The 19,102-nt window shown below is 40.1% G+C and overlaps 1 protein-coding gene across 2 annotated transcripts in view; it reads right to left on the reverse strand.

Moving 5' to 3' along the window:
* lrch2 (leucine-rich repeats and calponin homology (CH) domain containing 2) overlaps positions 1–19,102 on the reverse strand; it is a 32,887-nt gene that overhangs the window by 11,979 nt on the left and 1,806 nt on the right. Inside the window, exons 2-18 of one of the 2 annotated variants that reach the window (XM_023421489.2) lie at positions 10,977–11,121; positions 10,616–10,742; positions 10,424–10,529; positions 9,441–9,577; positions 9,098–9,228; positions 8,779–8,866; positions 7,913–8,009; positions 7,691–7,788; positions 7,430–7,497; positions 6,355–6,459; positions 5,826–5,894; positions 5,227–5,289; positions 3,395–3,443; positions 3,175–3,315; positions 2,695–2,745; positions 2,539–2,602; positions 198–310 (exon numbers count right to left, since the gene is read on the reverse strand). In XM_023421489.2, coding sequence (XP_023277257.1) covers positions 198–310; positions 2,539–2,602; positions 2,695–2,745; positions 3,175–3,315; positions 3,395–3,443; positions 5,227–5,289; positions 5,826–5,894; positions 6,355–6,459; positions 7,430–7,497; positions 7,691–7,788; positions 7,913–8,009; positions 8,779–8,866; positions 9,098–9,228; positions 9,441–9,577; positions 10,424–10,529; positions 10,616–10,742; positions 10,977–11,121 — 1,652 coding nt within the window. The remainder of the gene's footprint in view (positions 1–197; positions 311–2,538; positions 2,603–2,694; positions 2,746–3,174; positions 3,316–3,394; positions 3,444–5,226; positions 5,290–5,825; positions 5,895–6,354; positions 6,460–7,429; positions 7,498–7,690; positions 7,789–7,912; positions 8,010–8,778; positions 8,867–9,097; positions 9,229–9,440; positions 9,578–10,423; positions 10,530–10,615; positions 10,743–10,976; positions 11,122–19,102) is intronic. The other variant, XM_087178025.1, reaches the window with a different exon arrangement.

A 19,102-nucleotide genomic window follows, 5' to 3' on the forward strand; every position in this document is an offset into this window, starting at 1 on the left:
GAGTTGTGACACTTCTGTATCACTAAATGGGAACACTCACTGAGGAAACATATCCTCCAAACATTTGATTTAGATCACTTATTCACTAAGAGGTATAAACACAGGAACAAAAGCAGGATCTGACAGGTTTTGGCATCTGAATGACTCAGTGTTTTGTGTGAAATGCAAATGCATAAACAAGCTGTGAGGCTTCTGACCTGCCGCAAGAGTCCTATCTGTTCCATTTCCTCTCTCAAGTGCTCCATCTTCCTCCTCATAGTGAAACTGGGGTCTGTTGAGCTGTACTCCTGACGGCTTCCTCTGGTGAAGGCTGAAATAATAAAAACACAGGCAGATAACATAGTGAAATACGAGAGAAAACAAAAGTCCCAGAAATTTCTAATACTGACTATCCTAGAAGGTCAACTCTGGGCCACTTGAAGTCTGCTTCAGGTCAGTGTGATAAAAGATTCAAACAGCAAGTAAAATTGATTATTGTGTGGCCAAAAACCAAAGCCCTACATCTGCTATCAAAGCAATACAACTAGATATTATCTCTGTTATCAAGGAAAAGGTGACGCCGCTACGAAACAAACCTACATTGTGCAGAGAGCACTATCATTGCATCTTTACCTGTGTCGAGTCTGGAGATTCACAAGATAAACATTATTCTCTGATCTTTATTCATTTTACTGCTAAATAACATGGCAGAGTACATTTCCTCAGAACTCTTGATGAAATGTTTCCTCTCTTGAAAGGTTTTGTTATAACAGCAGCTGACAGAAATCCTTTATTTGAGTGTGCTGCTACTTTATTTGTGGAAAATAAGCTTCTTGCATTATATTGTAATTGAAACTTATTCACAATATCATTCCTCATCTTACCCAACATCTTAAGAAATCAGATAAAAGCGTCCAATCTTTTGCAACTCTTTCTCTTATTTATAAGATGCACCGTGAAATAAATGGACTTTTTCAGTCAAAGCATAGCAGCATTAAGCGGTTCAACTCGTCCCAAATACATATCTAACAGTAAAAGAAGCTTTTGAGAAATTGTCTTTATTTGAGTAAATTTCATAGCTTCACCTAAAACTCTCCAAAATAGTGAGGTAGTTTGCATGTTTTTCAGTGGTGGGCAAGTGCAGTACACTGTATTTCCATTTTATGCATTCCATTTATGTAGTTACGTCTTCCATTTAGAATTTGTATGCAAAACACAGAGCATGAAGAGGTTACAACACATGATGCCTTGCCATAAATTAAACTAACCAGCAGTATTTAGAATTAGAAAAGAAATGATTAGTCAATTAATCGATTAGTTGATCTGGAAAACACAAATCAAAACTATTTTAATAATTGATTAATCAAATTAAGGAAAAAAAAGTCAAAAATTCTCAAAAGAAAAAGCAGCTAGCTTTTTTTTGTCTTAAATTGACTATTTGTCAGATAGGATCATTTGAAGGTGTCCCTTTGGTTCTTGGTGATGGGTATTCTTCATTATTTTGCTAAAATTTTACAAACCAAACAATCAATCTTTCAATCAATCCACTGATCGAGAGAAAATAAGCAGATCATTTCATTATGAAATTATAAAAATTATCATTACTTGCTGCCCTATACAAAACACATGCACCTCAACCAAGTAAAAAAGCCAAATGCTGCTTACACATTGATACATAATAACATACATAACAAGGACCTAATTATATAAGACTCACTGGGGCTATTTTCTGCATTGAGTACTTTTACTTTAGATATTTTAACTACCTTTGCCTGATTATACTCACATACACGGGTAACATTTTCAATGCAGGGCTGTTGCTTGTAATGGAGTAAATACAGTATTTCTACAGTGTTGTATTTGTTTTTTTACTGAAGTAAATGATCAGTTAGTCCCTCCACTACTAAAGCTCTAAATCAGTAATGGAAACAAGATTGGTTGTGTACTGAAACAAATCTATTAATACACTCAAAATAAAACCATTCAGGAAAAGATAAATATCCCTCCTGTTCAGCCTTGTCCTTAACGGCTAATGCACTGATATAAAACAGATCAACAGTTCGCCAGAAGCCTTCCCCTCTTCCAAAGAAAGGGCGCTGGGACTCCACCTAAAAATATTTTGGCTTCATGTGAGAAGGAAAGTCTTCACATTACACACATGAGCCTTGAGTTAAAAAGGAACAGTGTTTAACCAGTTTTTATGCAAGATGAGTGTACACCAAATATAGACTCACTTAGCTAGTCCCACTGATTTGAGGGAATCCTAAATAAAAGAGACAGTTTTCTACTCATTGACATAGCAAATACATGGAAAGGACATTTTTCAAATATGTTTTGGATTCACCAATTTTTTTCTTTTAATTCCTCTGGAAGTAAAGCCTCTGGATTTATCAAGAAGTCTTAAGGGATTGCATCATTGTAGATTTTCAGCACACACTGAAAACACATGAGAGTCTATCCGTAAACCTAAGGTCTTTGTTTATTACCGCGCTGAAAAATGAAAAACACTGTCATAAACAGAAGACAATAGCAGTAGCACAACAAGCGCTTGTATATTACCTGATCTTGGCTTTAGACCAAACACTGTCAAAGTGGTGCTGAAATCGCTGTTGCGCAACCCTTCCTGGAAAGAAAAATCAGAAAGGGGCATTATGGTAACCCTGAAAGATGTGTTGAGATGATAAAATGTCCACACGGGATGTTTCTCGCACCCACCTCACAGTCGTCATTCCCACTGGAGTTTTTCCGGGCACTCTGACACTTGTACTGTCGGAAAAGGAAAAACTAATTTTAATAATTTGACTCCAATTGTTCCGCAGATGGATAGATTTTCACTTGAGGAGACTTTCAATGACTGTTATTCTTGTAGATGTCATACTGACAGACATAATGTGGGTGAGTTGATAATGATAAATGTGTTCAAATCAAACTTTCTTGAGAAATCCTGGGACTTTCTCGAGGATCTTTGTGTTTACCAGATGCACATTTTGGAGACCTTCTGTGCTGCAGTAACAGCACACATTTACACAGCACACAGTTCACCCATGTTTTCTTCTACTACTGATGTTATCTAGCAATGCAGGTTTTATTGGCCAAGGTTTTGAGATATCTGCCTTGCAACAAACCATCCCAGAGTCAATGAGTTTATTAGAATATTAGTGACAGCTACGGATATAAAAATGTGCATGCTTATACCTTTAGATAATCCTTTCTCAAGTACTTGTTCCTCCTGCGGTCTTCATTCTGATTGAGCACAGGCGGGACTTCAGGCCATTTTGGCTCTGAATCTGACTGATCTGTCTTCAGGCTACCGTCAAAGGAGCAGGAAGAGGAAGGCTGGAAAAGCAGACAGTTAAAGTTAAAATCATTCCCTGCATCCTTGTGAGAAAAATTGTGAGAAATTAAGAGTTTGCACCTGTCCACTTAGCACTGTTGCTCCGCCACTTCCTTCATCCAGAGAAGCACTAGAACAGAGACACAACAACTTTTATTTTTGTGGGTCTAAGCAAAACATAGGCTACTGCATACTTACAGTACTGTGCAAAGGCTTTAGGCTATTTGTGAAAAACAAAAAATGCTCTAAAATGAGGATACCTTCAAAAATAAGGCCAAGAATAATCTTTATTTATTAATCAGCTTTATATCATGCACATAACAATCCTTAATCAAAACAATATTTCATATGACCACCCTTCTGCCTTTTAAAAGGCACAAGTTGCAATTTTTGTGCAAGCCATGTCTTGTGTTTACATGCACAGGTGAGTCACTTGGCCTTGTTTCCAAATCAGACAAATTACTTCTGCAGCTGCAAGTCTTCCATGTAGACTACTTCTAGCCAGACTTCTCTGGACCGTAACAGAAGTCAATTTTTATTTTCATTCAGACTATAAAACAAGGAGTGCACAACAGAGACAGAGTGTGCAAATGATTGATATAAGTAAGACAAGTCATAACATAATTTGGACGAATAGATAATCATAACAGGTGGTTTACTGCACGATATGACTGTGTAAACATTAACACTACAGTATACTAATAAATTGCTGAAATAATAGAAGCATTGACTTGCACAGTGTAACAGCAGACAATAACAACAAGCGGTGTATAAAAAGATAAAATACTATCAGCAGAGAGAGAGGTGGATATATGTATTCAGTCAGTCCTTGTGTGTGTGTGTGCGTGTGTGTGTGTGCGTGTGTGTGTGTGTGTGTGTGCGTGTGTGTGTGTGTGTGTGTGTGTGTGTGTGTTTTAAAGAATGGAACTGAGAGCTTGGCAGTCCTGCACCACATGATGCCGTAGAAGGGTGAACAGCCCATGGGTATGGAAGCATAAAAAGTGCCATAAAAAAGACTAAATCTGTAAAATAATAAGAAAATAAATGTTGAAATAGAAAACAAAGATTAATAAAAGAATAAATAAATGGGGAATTATAAAGACAAATATAAAAGAAAAATATTTTTATGATGTGTTTTAGACAATCAGTCAAAAAGATTTCATCTTTTCTGACTGGAAATGTGAAGGTACATTTTCACTACTTTTACAACAATCTGTCAGCATGGTATGGCAGTTGCTCTGCATACGACCGTAAAGAACTCCTGCAGGTGAGGAAAACTGGATCACCAGCACCCAATTTCCCACCAATAAAAACATTTTCCATACACACTGCTGGGGCAGGGCGGGCAGCATTGTCAAAGCATCTCACGCTAACCAACTTCCCTAAGGCAGTGACCCTGCTGAACAGCAAACTCTACTGCACTCATTACTGCTCTGTCTCAATAGTTTTGTATTTGCACTGCTCATTCTTGCACAGCTTGACATTCTCACATTCTTCAGATTACTATTATTTATATTGTTCATACAACCAACTGGCGTTCCCCTTTCCAACCCTGTTCACCTGTCCACCTCTGTGTATAGACTTAAGGACAGATCAACCAAATGAACAAAACAAAATAAATATTATTTGCAACCCTATGAAATATTATGGCTTACTAGCTGAGTTCGGCTATAATATTAGGATTCAATGTAGCCATGAAGTATTTGCCTCTTTTTTTTTCTGCTTAATTTCTTTAAAATAAAATGTAGATAAATTGTAGTAATTAGAAATTCTGTCTCTATAGTTTCCTTTGAGAGAGGGACAGAGCAGATAAATTAGTGAGGTTCCTGGTTATCAATACCTCGTGGCCTCAACAACCGCTGTTCAACAGGACTCAACTTTTGCAGGTACGGTGCACATGACTGAGTACGTACCTTCGAGCGGTCTGAGGCGGAGGCCTTGGTTTGCTGCTGGAGCTTCCAGAGTGACTGAGGAACCTGCAGACAGAAAGAGATTCAGTCACAGTGCTGTATAAAGACAACAACTACTGAAATAGATATGACTTGAGCAAAATAATGCACTCCAAATTTTCCCAAGGTGAATCATTTACAGTAAAATGTTTACAAATGGGGCTGGCCTGAGTCAGATTCAACAGAAATCCCATCAGTTGAGCAACAAAAGGAAACTAATGGATTGTATTGTATTTGAGAGTGTCTCTTTACTGTCTAGACTTTGTTATAGCAAGAGTATTGATCCATACATGACTTACTCAAGTTTGCATAAACCATCTCATGGGAAAAATTAGCTAAATCCCTAAGGTAGAAACTTTTTAGTACATTCATAGAAAAGAAACTTCCTGATATCCATTTAAAAAAACCCTTAATGAAACCTGCATGGGAAAGTATGTTTTTACAGAATAGCATTAATTATGTGCTGTACTTGTTGTGAGGCAGATAATGAAACACCAGAGACTGGTTGTGTCAGTATGTTTGACCAGGGGTCATCTACCCAGTGTGACACACAGACTCTCTACCTGTGTGCCCGGCCGGTCACTCTCCGTCGGTGAATAAGACTCTCTGCTCTGCAAATTAAGGACCGTCGTCTAGAAGCCGTACATCAAATGTGCAGCGGCCGAGTCAAGGGAGAAAGCAGGGAACAAGGAATGAACAGAGAGAAAGTGAGGTAAAGCTGACTTGATACGATTTGCAGAAGGAAAAGAGTACAGGTGGTGCTGATGGAGCGATATTTGGGGACATAAGGAAAAACATCTATCTGAAAAATAAGAAACAGAGAATAAATCCACAAAAATTGGGCTGATGTGAGGATTTTTTCACACCATGTGCAGCTCTAATTCTTAGTAAGAGCCAAAGCAAATAAATATCAGATCCTGGGAAACAATCTCCCCTGTAAGCTGTTAGCCTGACGATGAATAAGCAGAGAGGATCACAAGAAATGTGGATTTAAGCAGTGAAGCGAATGAAGAGCTAAACCAACGCGTAGTGTGTCAGTAAGTATAGGATGGCTTTTGTAGTGCTGCCAAAAGAGATGTGAGAACCACACACCGATTCTGCTGCTCCTGCTGCAAAAGCTGAACGGCAATCTTCCTCAGATCCAGCACTTCTTTCAGCTCATCATCCTCTTCCTCAACCAGCTGCTCCTTGTCAGAACTGCAACAAGTTCAAAGTCAAAGTTAGTTCCATCACAGGCAGTGCACAGCTTCCCATTTTGAGTCATTAGCTTTGGCAACAACATACAGTCATCTGGACACAAATTCCCAAACCCTATATCACCAAAAAAACAAATTCAAAAAGCCTCAATATATCTGTCAAAACACTAAATCCTCGTTGGCAGCTAAAAGTTATTTAAAAGTTACAAGTCAAACCATCTTGTTTTTTTTGACCATCAATACTGCACATGACTGTGTAACATTATTCAGTACAACCTTGCAAAAATATTTGCAGACTGCACGCTGAATGTGGCCATTCATGATAGCTGCAATCATTGCAAAACAGATACTCTTGTGTTTACATACATAGCCTAGAGATGTCCATCAAACAGAGTAGTAGTTGAAGAAGTCTGTCAACGACAGCAGATTGGTCATCATGCTGAGCAAGGTAGTATGTAACTGCAGCTGTGATGACATGAGTTATCTGCTTACACTGGGGGTTTGCCATCTAGACTACTGATGGAGCAGACAGCTTCTGCTCATTGTGGAGAATATGTTCTCAGCCTTCATTTCCTGATTTACAATGGCTGGTTTGAAGAGAAACCTTTACTTGTATTTCTGGAAACATGTTTTTTCTGCTTAGTGCTGCAGTATTATCACAGTCAAGGTGAATTAAAAATATATAGAGGTATACCATTGTCAAAATGTTAGATTAACACTGCAAAACAACAGCTGGACAACTTCTGTGTGCATATCTGGTCCATTACTGTTTTGATGCTCTGGTGACTCAAATCTTTGGTTACGGAACTCATTACTTCCACAGAACTGTTGCAAGTCTTTGCACAGGATGGTGCATTTGTAAGTAATTTAACATAAGTAAAAACATTTGCATCACAGACACAACATGTGTCATCACAACTCAAGCTGAAACAAGCGATTTGTTTGACTGATTTATTGAATAATGAACTCACCCTGACTCCTCTTTCCAGCTGTCTTTATCTTTGCTTTGGTGGGACATGTTAAGAACTTTCTCCAGTTCCTGAAACAGACCATGACACACACACACACACACACACCATGTTAGAGACCATTAAACAGAAGCTAATTTTGTCTATGGTGAACCTCCCTTAGATTTCCCATACTTTTCTTGTTGTTGGTCATCATCCTTTTCCCAAATTGTGTTGTTTGTGCATGCATCTGTGTATACAGATCATAGATAGATTGATTCATACCTTTATACAAGACACATGGCTGCTCTGCTGTCCATCACACTCTGACAGAGCAGGATCCTCATCAGGGTTGGGCTCTATAAAGTCATAGAGATCCTGATCTGATAGAGGGAGGAAGCATCCGCGTTGATCACACAAACTGTCACATTTTAGGCACTTCATTCAACAACCCCGTGTCTCTGTTACTGCTTTCAAAGGCAATGTGTGATACTTATTTTCAGTAACCTTTGCAAGAGTCCATTTTGGAGAGGAGTGAGAGGGCATCAGCACGGGCTGTCTCTGAAACCTGAGAGTGCAGGCTGACAGTGTCGTCGTCTGAAGGCTGCAGGAGACGACAAGAATGAGGAGTAAACGGCCGATGAGTAACTGTGGAATTTTCACGGCAGTTTCATTTGATTCAACCGTGAATTTGTTTTATCTGCCTTGTTTTCTTTCTAACTTTGCGGCTGATATTTATGTTTGTATAGTCACCATATATCAGTGCTTTCATCTCTTGCCATGATTGCGATCAGTTGAATTTTAACAATCATAGCCCACTCTAAATGTCTACCCAGACATACCCCTGAATCTGACTTTCAAGTCTCTAAAGTTATTCTGCCGTCAAGAACGGCACAATACGTGGCTCATCATTTTAGACCCAGTTATTCCCCATCTGTCCACCAGTCGGCCTCAGAGAGCGTCATTCTTGCACTTGCAGTTTGTGCACTGCCTGTTTGATATGACATATCCAGCCACTGTTTTGTGCAGTCTGCCTGCCTTTTTTTTTATGACCCTCAGCCAGTGTTTCGCTCCTCTGGTGTTGACAGCAAGGCTGAATTTCAATCTAATAAACACAGTCATGTCCTCTACTGCTTTGTCTTAAGAGTCTACTTTTGATTCCCACTGCCTGAACCCAAAAATGGTAACAGACAGTTAACAGAATTAAACTAAAATTAACACTGGCTGGCTAGCAGCAGCAATTTAAATGGTGACTCAAAAAAAGTTCACAAGGTGTACGTTGACAGTTATGTATCTCAAACTGTGACATCCTGGTACGTAGTACAACACAAAAACACACTCATCATGTATTGGCAATGTGTTTGAATGCTGACCTCTGTTGTAGACAGCCTCTTGTCACCATTGTCACTACCAATTCCAGAGTCAGGCCCGTGGTTCTTACTGGGATAAAAATCTTCCATGCTGGAAATACGCAAAACAAACAGCTCATCATCAGGGTTTCTGTCCATCACGGTGAATGAACATGTGCTGATGCCATTTGATACCAATAAAAATAATAATGAAAAAAATAATAAATATATGTTACATCCAGTTGTAATATATATATATATGTGTGTGTGAAACAGGAACAGGATATAATAAGAACAGAAGTGAAAAACTAATGCATTATGCTTCATGTCACGATGTCAGTACCTATCTGTAAGTGGCTGTGGAAGGCAGCGCTTGCCGAGGGAAGGGAGGTCCAGGGTGTCCGGTTTCTTGTCCATCCTACACGCCTGGATGTTCAGGTACTTGAATATGTGCACTTTGCCCTTGAGACAAATCTGAAACATAAAAATGTTCATAGGGTCTCTGTTTAGTCTGAGTTAGTATTAGTGTTCGCTCATCCACTAGATGGCGCAGTTGCACCAGGTTCATAAGACTGTGAGGGGAAATGACAACCTGTCAACTCAACCATATACAGGAAACCAGAAAACCCATTTGTGCTGCCTGTTTGCCACCACATGGATACATAGATACTGAACAATGCACATACCTGTGCGGGTGGAGACTGCATAGGGTTGTTGTCTAGGATGATGTGCTGCAGCTGCCTGAGTTTCCTATAGGCCGGAGGAATCTCTGTGATCTTATTGCAGGAGAAGTCAAGTCGGATGAGGGGCAGGTCAGCCAGCTCTGCAAGAACAGACAAGAAAAGAGTTTTAAAAAGAGCTTTTGTTGAATGTGATGCACTGGGGATTGGGGAACACAGTGTATGCTTTGTTATGCTGGTGAGTTCGACCTCATCAACGTGCTGCACCACCCTAAAGACTGTACCAACTCCATTTATATATTTCTGCTCTACCCTCCAAGTTAAGGGTGTGATCATGTTACATTTTGTAATTTTACACCAAAGACAAGATTTGTAACCAGAAAGCAGTCAATTTTTATTCACCCTCGTTCAGAGAGAGAGAGAGAGAGAGAGAGAGAGAGAGAGAGAGAGAGAGAGAGAGAGAGAGAGAGAGAGCACCTCTGCCCTTAAAAAAATAATTTTCTCTCCATTGACTTATTGACATAATTGACATAATATTTGTATTTTGTAATCTGTATAACTTTCCTCCCAGATAAACATATTGGCCAATTGCGCTGGTCTGGTACCTGTCACATCAACAAGTAGGGTTAGCCAACAAGATTAGCGGCCTGATGGAGCCAAATTCCCAACTTGAGTTATTATTTCAATCCACCCCTGCTTACCCTTGTCACTTCATCAAATACAAGCAAAATGAGAGGCTGCAAGGTTTGTTTTGTTTCAATCAAAAATCATTCAAGTGTGTCTTATTGCTGCTCTTCAGGAATGCTTGACTTTTGTTATATGAGAACAGAACTACATTTTACTCATATCATCAAGGTGATTTTGGCTTCACTCACAGTAACATGACAGCTGACACAAAACAAACACTGTATGTATGTAATTCTTGGCTGTGATGTGACTGTATTCTTGTCAGATGTATCAAAATAAATCAGCGATGAAAATGGACTGACCCTCAGGCAGCATGTGAAGACAGTTCTTCCTGATGTTGAGTTCTCGTAAGGCGTGAAGCCTCCCCACCTGAGCTGGCAGCACCTGGATCTCATTACAGCTCACATCCTGCAAGGGGAGGCAAAGTGTAAGAAATGGGATGTGCGATATACTGTACACAAGGTCATATGCACTGATGCATACACACTGCTCACCAGTTCCATCAACTCTTTGGCCTTGCCGATCTCCTCGGGGATGGACACAAGCTTGTTGTTGCTCACGAGCAGAACTTTGAGGGGGAGGTTGAACAGATATTTTGGCAAAACCGACAGGAGATTTCGACTGTGGAGAAAGACAGAACATTGACCTAGTTTTAAAATGGAGTACAGAAGCATGTAACAGTGAGTATCTGGTGATTGGGAATTGAGTTTCAGCAAAAGAGGAAATGCTTCTCTTTCATGTAAGCCTTTTCACCCTGTTAGCGTAGTGAAAGGGGAACAAGCGCCTCTTGAGAGATATAAAACTGAACACACATAAACATTACAAACTGAAAGAACAGTGTTAGCAGTGACCCACCTGATGTCGAGATAAGTCAGCATCTGCAGATTGATGATAGCTTCTGGGATGCACTTGATGCAGTTGTGGTAGAGGTTCAGCGACTCGAGGGGGGCGAACAGACACACTTCTGGGGGGATTTCTGTGAGGCGATTCTTGGACAAATCTGCAAGGTGGAGAAAGAGAAGATGATAAAATGTGTACACTTTGAACATATAGGAGACATACATGTTACCTTTGCAAGATCTGGGCATCGTCCAATATGCTTCCTTTAGGCATGAGAGGTCATAGGCATGAAAGACTGATCGATATGTTTCCATGACGGAGCAGGGGCTAGCGTTCCTTTTCATCGAACACGGGTCTAATGTTACACCAGAGTCTTGGGCCTTGAAGTTCTGAGTGCTACTGGCAGTGTAATATCTCAGTATTTCCAAGATCAATCTCACTGGGAGTGGCACAGTAATGGCTTTAGATTTGTATGAATGGGTGGAAAGCTTTTTATTGAAGAGATCAGTTTTAAGCAAGAGAAGATAATCACCAAATGGGTAAAAAAAAAGGAAGATTTGGGCAACTGTTTGTGCAGCAGAGTGGTAGGTTTTCTATACCACTGGATAGTCTAGAATAATTTACAAAAACAAATGTATAGGATTTATCTGTCTGAGCTTGATCATTGTTGTTTTTAATGGTCTTCGATGCCTGTGTTATGTAACTATACTGGACTGTTGTTGAGAGACGCATGCAATGTAAGATGGAGGCCATCTTTGGCAATACCAACCACCATCTCCGCAACATTCTGACACGACAGAAAAGCAGCTACAGCTGCAGCAAATGTCTCCTCTTGCTGTGCTGCTCTATCTATCTATCTATCTATCTATCTATCTATCTATCTATCTATCTATCTATCTATCCACTTTAACTAACTAAAGTTAGTGCACATATGTAAATGTAATATATTGACATAAACTTAGCATATTAGCAATGTAATGTAATTAAATCATGCTAAATGACAGAAAAGACCATTTTCTAATATACTGTAGCAAAAGTCATGAGCCATGCTAGCTAATGACTCTGTAGGCTAAGGCTGCTCTTAGACACAATAGTGATATAAGCTAACTGCTAATTCTAGCAGGGCAATAATCACAAAATACAGGTGTGGCTGATGATAATGTCTTTATAGTTTTGTATTTAGTCATAAACCGAAGTATGGAACAGACTGCAGCTTTGACCTGATGACAGCGCCTGAGGGAAAATAATAATCCATTCAAAAGCTGCTGAGACATTTCACTTAAAACGATAAATGTCAACCTCATGGTGGAGCAGGACAAAAAGTCAGGGGATCACCAAAGTCAGTAGGCTCCATCCTCTAACCACCATGAATATCTGTAGCAAATATCATCCAAGGGCAATCCATGCAGCAGTTATTATTGCCGCATTAATTGTTGTTAAGATATTTTAGCCTGGATCCTTCGAGCCATGCCTGTAGCATTGCCGAAAGCATTTTGCAAAGATGATAGAAATATAAATTAGGTATAGTTATTGTGTTTTTGTACTATTCTTGAAAAAAATATTAAAAAGGAAAGAAATAGAAAATATTTACTTGTAATTAAAACCCGATAATAATGCTTATGGTCTCCTTTACTACTGAATTTGCTGCAAAATCACGGCCCTGCATTATTCAGGTAAGAAGCTTCTATTCTGCAACAAGAATATGAATTTAATCCTTCTTCTAGTCAATGAATATGAGCATAGCCTCACATCTGCATCTGCCTCTTATGATAAAATATTTAGATACTGGCTCTCTTGCCCAAGAATGTCAACGTGAAGGAGTCACAGCACTCAAGCAGATACTGATGGTGAAGCTCAACACTCAGTCATCTGTCCTCATTTTTTCCCATTTATACAAAATTTAAAGTAATTTAAAATTGTATCATGAATGTTTTGTTTGAAATGTGAGTTTCCAATAAATCTTTAAGTCTAGACGCCTACAGCCCCGAGTCTGACTGTGCTTGATGGCTGCACTGTTTTTTACCTCCAGCAATAAGAAAGCGTGAGATGCGACCAGAGAGAGCAAACAACATACTGATGATTTTGCAGTTCTTACAGCCAAACTAGCAGTGAGTATACAAATGCAATGTATCCCTAAAGGTTTATACTGAAGAAACAACATCAAGTCCCTACAATCAAATATCTTATATTTGGTATGGGCATGATGAAAACACAAAAATCTAAAATCTAAAATCTCAAAATGGAGAGGGCTCATCCTCTGAAGCATGAATGCACTCTCAATGCAGGCTCATGCTCATTCTGGAGGTCTACATTTTCTGCATGTCTGCATGAGTCTGGGTTAAGGCACAAGGTTGCTGAAATACTCACACAGCCAGACATTTCCGTGCAAATGAAATCCACACTATCCTACTGTCCTTCTGTCTCAATGTCTGTCTATTCTGTTGAATACAACCTGACACATCCATTTAAACAGGTTACACCAGGATACATGGGGACTTATGAGAACAGCGCACGCCAAGGCTACCTTACATCGTACAGAATTCACCTTCAGACAGGTATTGATTCAGTGTGTGCGTGTGTGTGTGTGTGTGTGTGTGTGTGTGTGCGAACAGTCCTGTCTCCTGAAATATCTCAGGGTGACATGGTAATTAGAGACCTATGTGAGGAGCTGCACAGCCACAGATAAACACTTTCCATTATTCCGTCCCATCTAACTGGAGTGCTACGTCCACACTGCTGGAAAAGGACACATTAACACAACCTCCATCCCCTTAATGCATGCAATTACATATAGCTACCACCCTGTATTAAATCACTAAGCTACTGCCTATGGGCTTTACTGAAAGCAAACATTCACTTACTTACTGTCATGACATTTCTCTTTTACTGTGGATGGATTAGAAGCATAAAGAAAATACAAAATGTCACAAAATGTCAATATCAGTGTTTTTCTTCAAAAAGCATTTGAACATATTTATGCAGATATCGCAGCCTTTAATCCCCACTCCCTGATGTTACGAGATGTCATGAGGAGAGCAAAACTATGCACGTCTGTGCGGTTAAATAGACTCAATTCTGACAAGTGTTCAATGACCAACAATAGACCTGACAGGCCTCACTCTGTAGCTGTGGTCTGAGCTCTGACAGCAGCCAGTAAGCAGAAGTGAGAAGCAGACCACGAGACAGTCAGCAGCACAAAGGAAAAGAAGTCGAGGGGTTAAGGGAAACAGAAATTACCACACGGGGAAAGACCAAAGCTGAGGTCATAGGGTATACTTGTTTTCCATTAAGAGTAAATTCTGCCTCTCCCTGAGGCTCGGACCTTGATGCTATAACCCAGCTGTACACGGATGACTCCCCCACCCTGCCTCCCTCCCTCCAGCCCCACAACTGGGGATTCTTCTTTAGCAGTGGAATCATGTGAGTCGATTGGATATGGGGATGGGTGGAGAGAGTCTTTGTGAGCCTGTCCATCTCCACCCTCCGACATCTCCCTCCTCCAACCCAGGCTGTACACCATCTGCGGTCCACAGTGGGTCTTTCATCCACCTGCTGCTTGAACTAGAGCTCCCGCAGGACAAGGCCAGCCAGGCAGACAAGCACTCCGCCGAGGTTCCACTCTGCTGCGCTGCACCCTCGCACCAGATCAGCAATCTATTCATTTTTGTGGGAAGCGCTGGCTATGTCCTCCCATGACACAGCAACCTCTGTACTAATAGACATCCTGCTGAGTGCTGGAGCAAATAACTCTCTCTCTCTACTCTCTGTACTGCAAGTCACTGTAGAGGGATTTGGAGGAGGAAATATTTCTGTTTACAGCTGCCATTAAAGAAAAATCCACCTGCTACCAGCTTCATACAACAAGACATCCCACCATCAAGGGCAAAAACTGCAGAGAAACAGACACCAAAATACTTCAGTCCTAAAGCTCTTTGCTGTAGCAATTTTGGCCGTGTATAGTCACAAGGTTCAGTTTAATGAAAGGAAAGACGGAACAGAACAAAAACATGATTTATTGGGGTTAATTATTTGCACCCCACAGCAGATGAGGCCACAGTTTCTGGATGGCAGGTTTTGGGTGTGGTCTGGGGCTCCGCTGGGTGTTCAGAGCAGGCGAGTACATTCTGTGGGGATTTAAGTGTTTTTCACTCAGCTAGGTGCTCCTGCTATCAATCTGCTCCTGGAGATACCCTAATGGGATTCCTCATCAGGTTTTGAGGAGCCATTTCAAGATGTGCATGATATTTTCCCCTTAGTCTATGACCCCGACAACTGCTGACTGAATGGAATGAAATCATAAATGTGACCCATGCTCTGCATTGCAAATGAAGCTTTTAGCTTGACACTGTTAACATCCTGCAAAGTCACATGTGGGAGACGCCCCCTGCTAACCATTGAAATAAGATGAACACAGCCACTGTTGTATGACACACACAAGTTTCTCATTGTATTTGCAGGAACATCTATATAGATTCTAAGTTAGTGAATGTAGGTCAGTTTGAATAATCATTTAGTCCATGCCAAACACTTGATTATTATTTCTCTAACATGGAGGTTATCTCTGATTCATATCACCATGACTTTGACACTTTTTTTTGAAAATGTATATTAATACATGCGATACACAATACACTTTATACAGACATAAATATTGCCCGATTCATTTAAAAGGTAGTTACAGCTCTAAAATTAACCCCAAGCTAGCACACAAAAAACAACCTGCTTTAAACGTGCGTGTTGTTTTTTAACATCCTATTCTGGCCTAAATTACTCACAAGCTTCTTTCACTTTTCTTTTGCTCATGAGGAACAGGCCATCCAGCTCTTAAAACACCACAGGTTTCTGACCTGAGAATCTCCACATCTCTTTTTAATTTCTTAAGCTTAAGTTATGTGGCAACAGTCAAGATACAGTGGACTTGTCAGAGAGAAGAAGAGATCAGTATCATATTTCCGAATGTACAGGCTGTCACTGCATGGAATAATCTCCAGTTAACTATTTAATATCCTGGAGACAGACAATAAATCATTGGACATATACATGTGGACATATACAGTATATGTGACTAAAATCTCCAGTGACAGCGGAACCCAAGCAAAAAAGAGACACACACAGACAGTGTGTAACATAATAAACTCTTGTGATTGTGTTATTCACAATCATCACTTTATTTTTCAGTAAGATAAGGCATAGTGTTCCTGCTGATAGGTATGCATATGTCTTGCCTAGACATGAAGAGGCACATCTACAAAGACCCTGAGGGAAGAAACACTGTCAGGAATGTGATTCTTTTTCAGCCTACACTCAAATAGCATATAGCTGTAATCACTCAAAAACTACACCAGGGATTTTCTTAAAGGATGCATTCTGCATTCTGCATGAAGAGCAGCATCTGCTCTTCATCACAGACCAGCCTTGGCTGAACCAGGTACGAGTAGCTAGGTGCAGTGTTGTATTTTTAACTATCAAACCTCTTGATGCCTTTTAAATGAGTCAGCCGGTAATCTGCTTGTACTTGGGGAGTAACACTTAAAGTATTTACACTGGCTGATCCTTAAATCCAAGTGTGCTACCTTGGTACTCGTGTCCTTGTGGAGCTTGAAGAACCAAACTTCTGAAGAATGTGACAACAAAGGAGCATTCACACAGTGTGAGATTCACCATGTGCTTCACACAGTTAAATGAAATGTGCAATGTTCATTTTGCCGCCTGTTTCAACCATCTCTGGACACTACACTAAGGAAGTCTGGACATGGTCCACAGCTTTTAATTTGTTCTTGGCTGTCCAATCACTAACACATGTACCCTCCGTTAGTGAGAAAAATCACACTTCTTTATCGTTCCTTTGACCTCCCATTCTTTTCCTTTGAAGTAGTATTTGGTTGGTAAATATTACACCAAACCCTTCATTGAGGAGTCATGTACAAGAGGGTGAAAGATTTGTAGTGCAATGACAGATTTTGTGCAGTCTTACACAAGGGAAAAAAAACTAAAAACCACAATCTCCAGCACGACCCATATTCTTAAGTATACTGTAAATAAATCATTATGTTCTCTCAGACACCAAACAAAGTTGTGGGTTTAAAAATCTGTTTGTTTACTGGCTACCACAGAGACCGCACAGCAGCTGCATGAGCCTCCTGCTGTCTATATACACTTTGTTGTATGTCTGAGAGGAACGCACACATGTAAAGACACTGCATGGTGCTGCATTGGAAGCACATCACACTGCCTAATGTGTGTGTGTGTGTGTGTGTGTGTGTGTGTGTGTGTGTGTGTGTGTGTGTTTGTCCCCTTGGGAGCAGCGTTAATGGCAGGCAGGGGCATGCTGGAATATGAACCTGAACATCTGCCCAGGTTGATTCACTGCTCCTCAGCCCCTTTCCAAGGTCAGAGCAGCGGCTCCAAGCTCTTGCACTTTCCCATGGGAAAACAAACTGACTGGAGACAAACTGCCAGTAGCACACTGCAAACAGACACCCTGGTGTGAGCAGGCCTCTCTCTCTTTCTCGCACTCTACAGCGACCGCTGCCCATTAGTCAGATGGAGACCATTCACTTAGATGCTGTTCTTTTTATAAACCCCATTTCATTTCTAAAACCAGCAACGGGATGGATTGAAATTATAATAACGCCCAATTTATAGTGGGATAACCTGCTATTGCTTAAATGAGCAGTCCAGATCTAAACATTCCTCATAACGTATGAGGATATAAAATGCAAAGACACAACTAAAAATCTGTCTTCTCCTCTTTTACATCAACTTCTACATTCAATTATCTGGGGCAGCAAAAGAGTTAACCTGTTACCAGACACCCCTATTTATACAAACAAGCCTGAAAACATTGTACCCAAAATAAAAAGCTACCTGTTCTTTAACCCTTTTGACTACAGTCATAACAATGATGTCTTTTGACAGGTGACTCTTTGAATTTTACAACCAAAAATTCAGAATGAGTGAAAGAGATCCTGAACCAAGGTTACAGGGGCACAAACATAGTTAAAAAAAAAAAAGAAGAAGAAACAGCTCTTTTGGCTTCACCTTTTTGGTTTTTTGCATAATAAAAGGAATATAAGAGGTGTAGGAGTACCGAGTTGGAGGTAAAACCACTAGTCTAAACCAATTTTGTGTTATGCTATGGCAGTGATATGGGGATCCTAAAATGCTTTGTGCAAAGAGAATCAGGTGGCTTAGAGTTTTCAAATAATGTATCAAGACTGAATCCAGCACAGACCAAAACTATAAAACCTAAAGTAGTGCCACCAAAGTGTCCCATAGGTGGGACGTGTATTTATAAGGAACACTGTTTTTAAGTGGTGAACTATCTTAACTCATGAGGTGTGCAGACTGTTAAAGGGACTGCATCTTTGTCTTTATATGACTGCCACTCTTTAAATGGCTTGGGGGGGCCAATACTCACAGGTCAACTTCAGTTCAAATACCAAACAACTAAACTGTCAGGAGAGATCTAAGAAAGAACTGGTTTTATCTTCATTTCAGGAGAAATTGCTTTATTAAATAGGAATGAGCTTGGCTCAGATGTGGCTTCAGATGTGATTGATCCAGCGTTGACACACAAATGTAAAGGCTGTATGCAACATTGTAAAGGTTTTTCTTTTCACGACACAGATTGTTCTTGATGTGAAAATGGCGTCATGTGTTGATCTCTCTTTGCACATTTGAAAGTGAGACTTTGCACTGGCACGCCTTTAATTCCAGGCATCGAAATGAAGATGTGGGAAGAAAAGTGAAAAAGACTGCAGCATTCACAGTGACACAGTCTAAGCAACAGAACAAAGGTGTGACAGAAATGTACACTCTCTCATATCTCTTTTGATTACAGTCAGTTGTATAACATGCAGTTATTTAAAAATCTTATGTGCAAAATGTTGATAAATTTGAACATTTATCATGTTTAGATAGAGATAAGCTGATCTGATCATTTGTACAGTATGTCATAACAAGTTTGTACATTCGCTGCCCATAAACAGTGCATACTAACTAAGGCATCAGTCTGCCCCCCATGTAAGGCGGCCTGCATATAATATTTAGGGCTTCAGCTCTTCAAAGGTATAAGCTTCTACCAAGCAATTTGAAATGACTCCATTTTATCACATCACTTCACCATGCTTACTTGAATC

The sequence above is a fragment of the Seriola lalandi genome, unplaced genomic scaffold (genome assembly GCF_002814215.2).
Source record: "Seriola lalandi dorsalis isolate HSWRI2012SDOR001 ecotype SW California unplaced genomic scaffold, Sedor1 jcf7180002054672, whole genome shotgun sequence".
Classification (NCBI taxonomy): domain Eukaryota; kingdom Metazoa; phylum Chordata; class Actinopteri; order Carangiformes; family Carangidae; genus Seriola; species Seriola lalandi.